We start from the raw sequence: 8,019 nt of genomic DNA, 5'->3' as shown, positions 1-8,019 counted from the left end.
GGGGGGCGGCGGCGCGGGGAGCGCGGGCCCCGCTGTGCCCCGCGGGCCGGCCCGTGCCGATGGGCTGCCGAGCACCCGCACGGGGCCGGGCGGGGAAACCCAGCGCTGCCCGCGGCGATGGCCCCCGGCGCTGGAGCACAGGCTGGGCTGTCACCCCACGTGCCTCCCCTTTGGAAATAAATCTCCGCAAAACGCCCCGGTTAACACCCGTGCGGGGGTCTCTGTCCCCTTTGTAGATGAATTCAGTTATCTGAAAAATCCACGTTAACAGTTACATTTTCTTCAGGACATGTGGAGTATTTTTAAAATGTTTTCCTATTGTAAGAATCCACGCGGTTTACTATGCTTCCTCCTTTCAGTGATTGCTATATAATGTCACTGTCTGAATCCCATGTGACTGATGGCCTGCACAGACGCAAGTCATTTATTTTTAAACGTCATAGCAGAAAAATATAGGGTTTCTCAATGCAGGATGCATGGGCAAAATGAGCACTCTGAGTACTGAGAGCTATAGAGCAGCTTTTGTTGGTGCAGTTTGAGGTTTGTTTTCTGAGGATTATTCATACATGAATATAATTGTAAGATAGCTGATTTCCTTCCAAGTATTCAGTGTATGAAGAGGATTAATGACATAAGGCTTGAAAGGTCCAAAATTATCTTGGCGATAACTAATAACTTGCTCAAATATAGCATAAAAGACATGTACTTTAGTACTGAGATGAGAACAGACCTTTTTGGTACTGATGACCTTACTGAAAGAGCTAATCCTATTAAATTTGTCAAAGTCAGGGTACTTGCTTCTTTGGCAGCTGAGTGACTTTTCAAGTTTAATAATAGTTGACAGGCTAAGATGCAGGTAGTGGAAGAGGAAAAATGTAACTGAGCTCTGAAAGCAAATAAAGGGCAGGCAGCAGGATAAGATTGGAGTCAAAGAGCAACAGCTGTCTCCATGGACCTTAAAGCAAGGTGGGTCAAGAAGCTGGCAACTGCAATGTTTCTATTTATAAAGCTTATTAGGGGAAATGGCATTTTAACATAAAACATGAAAAAAAATAGAAATTTGAGAGCATTATTGGAGTACTGAGTTAAAAGTTTAAAGGTTGTTTTACAGTGAAATGAAAGGCCATGGTGACGTGCTCCAGTAAAAACTGATTAAACTGAAAATACTACTTCTGCAAGGCATGATAAAACATGAGAAACGTTGATAGAACTTGTGTAATCTAATTCTGTTGCAAGTCATTTCAAGACGCAGTGTAAATAGACCCCAGCTCTGTTTCATAAGAGGAGAAATACCATGATTAACTGGTGATCAATAAAATTAATGTTTGTTGCGGGCCACAGGTTGAACTTGCCAAGCTGATGGTGGTTGGACTAGATTTGGCAGATCTCAGCACTCATTTGAATGTAGTGGTAAGAACGTGTTTGGCTTAGTGCTGTGGTGGGACTTAAAAGCCGGTACAGAAAGTACCAGAATGATGGAGGTTCCATGACTTGGTTGTTTTTGTAAGGAGGTTCAGTTTTTAATGCAAAGCATTGCTACATGTGCTTGGAAACACTTAATCTACGGATTAGAAGTGAAAAATCACTGGAAAGTTTTGGGAGCTAATAACATTGTATTTGTTACAGCAGGAATTAGAGGCGATTGTAGAGAACAATTCCTTGTTCTGAACATCTAGGTCTGAGGCTCTCCAGCCTCTTCAGAAGACCACGTCTAATGGATTCAACAAGGATGGTCATGTACTTTATTTATCCTCCTATATGATATCAACCCGAATCTTTCCTGTGGCTACCATGAAAATTATTTAGTGTAAAAAAAACGACATAATGACATAAAAAATAAATTAATTCTACTCTGCAACATAAGCTGTACCTCATCAACAGTACCTAACGTTTCCTTCCCTTGGTTTTTTTTTTGTCATCATTTTCTCTCTCAAAGTGGCACCACAGAGGTTTCATGGATACGTACTTTTGACCCTTTTGATCTTTTCAGACAAAGGAAAGCAAATATTGCTCCCTTGTGAGGTAGGCAAAGCTGACCGGGTTCATGAAGCTACAGTTGTTTGAAAGCAATATAGGATGGCTGGCTTTTGCCACCCAGTGAGCAGCACACAAAGCCCCAGACCCAAACTGGGGTTCCCAGCTCAACAATGCGTTGTGCTGACGTTCATCTGCTCAGAGGCAGGTTTTGCATTGTCTTTATTGACGGGTGAAAATCCCCAGTACAAACCAATGGGCTTTAGGCAAGGCCATTAATGTGTGCTGCCTTGTTTCAGGCTTCTGACTGCATCTCTGCTGTGTGAAATAGAATATCATTGTGTGTGTGTCAACTGTACTGTTTGAACAGAAAATAGGCTTGCAAAACTGCAAAGGGCTTGTCACTGAGTGGCAGCATCAACTTGCTAGAAACATCATGAGGTGTTACTTTACAGGAGAATTACTAAGGATTTGTGTCCTTTTATATTTGGTTTTGTGTTGGAAGTCTGTGAAAATTGCAACCAGACTTCTACTAACAGCCTGGTACAGTTACAAAAGAATTTGGGCCTTCTCTGTAGAAATGTTTGAATTTACATGTACATGTCTGTATAGAAATATGCATGTTCATTTTTTCCCTCTGCACACAAACTTGTGAAGTCCCCTGTGCTGCATTATGGCCTTCTGGCTGTTCTGCAGCTGCTGTATTGATTGAATAGTCATGACGTGGCTGGTTGTTTGAACAAATCAGTTTATCTACAATAAGACAGTGTAAGCATTGACTTTCACAAATACTTTATCCTAGAAGTACAAAGTACAATATTCTTCTTCTGTTATTATTAGACATCTCTTTCTTTTCAGAATAAATTATCAAATGCTCTGTGCATAGTTGTTATCAAAAGCAGTCCTTTGTCATTACTGTTCCACTATATTTTAGACAGCTTGATACTAGTGATTGTAAAAAATATTACTAATTTCATGCATTTTTAGTTTTTTTAATAAGCTGACTTTTAATTTAACTTATTTCTTCATCAGTGCTTTGCAAATGGAAGAAGATTCTGAATATTTTAAATTAGCTGTGACAAAGCTTTCAGTTAGAATATAGTAAATTGTTTTTCTTCCTCTTTTATTATCTCTTGCTTTTTTTTAAATTTCACCTTGCTCCCCATTTGTATTCATTTCAGTTGCCATTTTCATGGCTTATAGTCTTCTCACTTTCCAGTTTCTTATATCTGCAAATACAGGTTAACTTTTTTCATGTTGGTACTTGTAATGTCCTCAGTACAAAGTTCTGAAACTCTAGTACTTTGCTGAGGTTGTTCCCAGAATTAAAGCAGTAGAGTTTTTCTTCAGAGGAATATTTAGACGCCTGTAGAAATTAGACAAAGAAATACTTTTGAAGACACTAGCAGCAGACCTTGCTAATTTTGCTTTATTTAGGGCATAACAGCAGTAACCTTCCCTTCCAAGGTGTCTTGACAGAAATATATCTAAAACTGGAATGACTTGCAGTGTGGAAAGTACCCAGCTCTTATAGTTCAGGCACTGGTTTCCATTGTTCAGATATGTGACTCTCAAATTACTGTTCAGGTTGACACGTGTCTTCACCCAGCCTTTGATGTAATCCTGTGGGATTTTGCACAGCATGTGTTGTGTTTCCATAGTTTTGTGTTCTTGTTTTGGAGAAGCTTGTTGGGGTGTTTTCATCCTTTTAATTGAAGTAATTCCTTGCTTTACTGTTAAGGGGTGTGTAACCTGAGGAAAGAGGAGGTTGTGGGAAGGCTCTTTGTTCTCTGGACCACAACCATGGCTGGTGTCTCTTTCTTTCCTTACTGCAGCCCACCTGGCCAGAAGAGTCATACTGAGGAGCAGTGATGGTTTAGACATAACAGCTTTTGCTAATATCCTGTAAAAAAGGACACCTCTGACTTATTCTGCTGCCTCCCTGAAGTCAACAGAACTAGTCCTGTCCCTGGGGCTGCTTGCAAGCTGGATTACCTGTGGGAGGAGAGCCAGTGCAAATAGGCCTATTTCATCTTGAGTCTTGAAGTTCCTGTGATTTTTATCTGATATTTCTGAGTTCCTTCTTGTTCAGCTAATGAAACCATTTGTGCAGAAGTACCTAATTGGATCTACTGATATTGCTTATAAACAGACCAGGAAGATGCCCAGAGAAGAGACTTGAGTGAATATAGAATTAGTTGAATATGGTGTCAGTGTAGCACTGTGAAATTCTGTAGAACAAGACCTTTTCTTACTCTGCTGTTGCTGAGGTATATTTCATGTGGAAATGTTTGAAGCAAAACTCTAGCTTGTGATTCAAGGTTGTGATATTGAATTTTAGTAGTTAGTTACACAGCCATGGTACACAAATATTTCACAAAACCAGTTTCAGAAGCAGGGAATGGGTTGCTATCTAAAGGTCATTAATTAATATTTGCTGACAATGTATTGGAAAACCTTATCTTCTTGAAAAAAAGTAAATTGAACTTGCAGATACAATGTGAACACTGCTTTTTTTCAAGGCTGTTCCTTTTCTATTTACATAAATTCCTTCTTAGAATATCAATTTATTATTTATATAATATGTATAATAGTAGCATAAAATATTATTATTTATATAATATCAAAGCATTTGTGTGAAGGAGAGAAGTCTTTGGGTATTACTCAGAATTCAGGGAAGGGAAAGGAATTTTTTCCATTTTGAACTGTAATCATTTCCATAATGATTGTTTGACCACAGTCAAAGTGTTCCGTGCTTGAAGGGTATGGTAAAATAAAGCTACTCGCTGGCTTTTTGCTACCTTGAGATTTCATTTACAGTGCAAGATTGTTGAGGGTTTTTTTCCTTGTACATTCAGTGGTACTAAGCAGCTGTAACTGTCTCAAGGACTATACTATTGGATTAGAATAAGATAGAAAAAAAGTGTAGCTCTCTGCAATACACTGAAGACTTATCAGATTTATAGACTTTGCTGCCATAGCTAAATGGTCTGTGAAGCTGCATGAAAAGAAATGCCATGATGTTATCAAATGTTAAAATAATAAAAAAAAGATTTTTTAATACTTTGCAAGTAGAACCCATACAGGAAAAAAATGTATTTTATGCTGCAAAATATTAAAATCTCTCTGTAGAAAAGTTTTTAAAACAACAACTTTTGTAGTAAAAAATACCTGCAAGCTCTGCAAAATATTGTTATTGAAAGAGAATTTGTGGACTTGCTGCTCAGTAGTCCCGTTTCATAATGTCTGCTGGGGCTGTTATGTAAAAGATCATCCTTCTGTCTTGCAAAGATAGAGTGGGCAGCTTATTGAAGATCAACCTTAGTTTTGTACTTTGAAGAAATTGAGTGAAATACGGGGATTAATGGAGAATTCTTTTTTTATATATTGTAAACTGGATGATTTATACCAAATATTTGTGGTGTAAAACATAACACATTAGTCCAGTGCTAAGGCCTAGATTGCCTATATCTCAGATACGCAAGTTAGAAATATATGAAGTGCAGAGTTTCATGAACTACTTCGATAAAGTACAATTTTAAATGTTCTCACGTGCTTTCCTGATGTTTTATCAGGTAGGGGTGCAGTTCATTTTTCATTCATACTGTGCTTGAAAGGAAACATTGTAGGGAAATCACCTGAGGAATAGTCGTTCATCACGTATGGAGAAACCCACATTGTTCTCTGTTGTGTAGGAACAGAAGCAGGTGAGTGAAATAGTGGCTAGGCTGATCAGGCATTATATGTTTTTACATGCAAAAGCTGTGCATTTCACGTTTCTCTCAGGGTTTTCTGAAGCCAAATCACTTGAAGGCAGGGTCAGCTGCCCCATGCAAGCAGAGGGAGTTTGGAAGGTGTCAGGAAGGCTGCCTAGCATGTACATGTGTGACCATGAGTCAAACCTGTGGCACGAGCATTAGGTTAATCTATGAATGACCATAAGTGATAACCGACCATTTTACCAGGGATACCCTGGTTGCTGTTTCTCCACTTACGTGTCAAGATGTCTAGAAGTTCCCTGGCAAGTGACCAAAAAAACAATGATAGGTGGTAGTAGGGTAGGTGATGTCTCAAAGATGTCAGTGGAATAGAAAGTATCAATAGAATCTGTGGGTATGTGATAATACAAGCCAGATGATTGGGCACTAGGGAATAGCTGGAAGCTGATCAAGTGCTATTGATAGATTTTTTTTGAGGTGTCATACATGCTATTTCGTGAAAAGCTGTTAAATTTTCTTAGAAAAACTTGCTGAAGTGGTAAAAAGTTAGAAACGTTTGATGGTACCTCATTTGGACTCTGTAGCTTAATATTTGTAATATGCAGCTGTATGTTGCAAATTACTATAAATATAGATGATGGTAAAGTATTATATCTATTTTCCTCTATGTCTCATTATGTGCTTGTTGAAGTCAGGCAATGATTTATGAGGGAATCTACAACTTGATTCTTTTAAAAAATGTTTTTATTATTTAGAATACAGCGATGAAAGCAACAAGACCAAGCTGTGTTATATGGTTATGTAACTATAGTTATATACAATAACAGTAGTTATATAACTGTTGTTATGTTTGCCTGTGATGGGATCTCCTCCTCCCCCCACCTTTTAGGTTACAAAACAGAAGTTTGGCTATTAAGCACTGAAATTGTCAAACTAGGGATAATAAATTGTTCAACGTGGATCAGAGGATACACCAATTATATATCCAGATACAGTACTGGCATTTCAATAGAGTTCAAAATCCTCAATCGGGATCTGGGGACCTGTTGCACCCTGTGTTGCAACAACAGTAAGGGCATGGATGTATTTCCCTCTCTAATTTGACTTTTCAGGACCCCTGACACACTTAAATAATGAGAATTTTGTGGTGAGTTCAGTAAGTGATGACTATTTTTTGAGTGTCCAGTTTAGAGAACGTAGATTTGTCCTATGTCGGATATTGAGCATAAATTTTTCCTGTTTTCTTCATGTGACTGTAGATCCTTGAACATCATGAACATGTCAAATTTTGGCATCGTCTCATCTGCTACACCAGAAATAGTTGGAAAGTTTGGCTTTAATTTTTCTGAGTACAATATTCCCATTTTGTAGATGGAAAGGAAGGGAAACTTTGAACTAATAACTGCATGATTAGGAAGTTGTAAAGTTTAAATATTTAGTTAGAGGTGACACAGCAATACTTAACAGTGTGGGATTCGCTTTTGGCAAAAACAACCTATTGACCTCAGTTTCATGAATCAGTGCTTCTGGAGCTGGTTAACAGAATAAGTGCCAAATACGCACAGGGTGGCAGGAACTGTGACAGCCAAATGAGGAGCAAGAATAGAAACCTGGCTTTACCGAGGCTTTTCCTTTCTGACACGGCAGTTCTGCCAGAGTGTGGGGCGAATGAGGAAGGGGCTAGGCAGCGACGGGCTGCCCTTTTCTGCCCGTGTCTCCCCCCGTGCCCTCTGTCCGGCTGGCACGGAGCGCACCACAGGTGTCCGCAGGCGCTGCCGCGGCCCGGCCCTGAGGGGATGTGCTGCGCGGGGCTCCCGGAGGAACGAGGTCACCCGGGACGGCTTCGAGTCTGACCCAACGCACATTCAGATAAAAGGGATGAAAACGCGTTCGTGTCAAGTGTGCAGCGATCGCCGATCGCGTGTCGGGACAGGGTCAGCCCGCAGCCGGGGCGGGGGGGGGGTCCCCTCGGGAGCGGTTCCCACGGCCCCGTGACAGCCGAGGGGCAGCGCTGCCAGGGGCTACGCTGGCCATCTTTACTGTGGGCGGTGCGGCTGGAGCCCCGCACCTCTGCGCGACCGCCACTAAACTTGGTGTTTTGGTTTTTTGTTGGTTTTTTTTTTTTTTTTCCAATTGTCGCTGTCGCCCTCCCTCGCCGCCCGGGCTGGGAGCGGTGACAGCGGCGGCGGCGGCAGCAGCAGGAGGCGTGTGGGAGGCGCGCGCTCTCCGCCCGTACCAAAGATGGCGGCCGGGGCGCCGGGGGTGCCGTGCGGGCGGCGCCGCTCGGTACCGGGCTCTCCCGCACCGGGGCGCGGGGCCCACCGCC

The 8,019-nt window shown here is 41.2% G+C and overlaps 1 protein-coding gene across 3 annotated transcripts in view; it reads left to right on the top strand.

Moving 5' to 3' along the window:
* Positions 1 to 934: 934 nt before the first annotated feature.
* The window catches only part of ADK (adenosine kinase), a 278,307-nt gene continuing 271,222 nt past the window's right edge, over positions 935 to 8,019 (top strand). Inside the window, exons 1-2 of one of the 3 annotated variants that reach the window (XM_027649560.1) lie at positions 2,781 to 2,785; positions 7,267 to 7,271. Coding sequence is in view for 2 of the 3 variants with exons in the window: in XM_027649558.1 (XP_027505359.1) it covers positions 5,866 to 5,894 (29 nt within the window). In the remaining variant the exon portion in view is untranslated. Of the gene's footprint in view, positions 967 to 2,780; positions 2,786 to 5,838; positions 5,895 to 7,266; positions 7,272 to 8,019 lie in introns of those variants that run through there. The other 2 variants (XM_027649559.1, XM_027649558.1) reach the window with 2 other exon arrangements.

This window comes from Corapipo altera, unplaced genomic scaffold (assembly GCF_003945725.1).
Source record: "Corapipo altera isolate COAL_440 unplaced genomic scaffold, ASM394572v1 53, whole genome shotgun sequence".
In the NCBI taxonomy this organism is placed as follows: domain Eukaryota; kingdom Metazoa; phylum Chordata; class Aves; order Passeriformes; family Pipridae; genus Corapipo; species Corapipo altera.
Note: the sequence above shows the minus strand (reverse complement) of the source record. Positions and strands in the feature narration are given on the sequence as shown.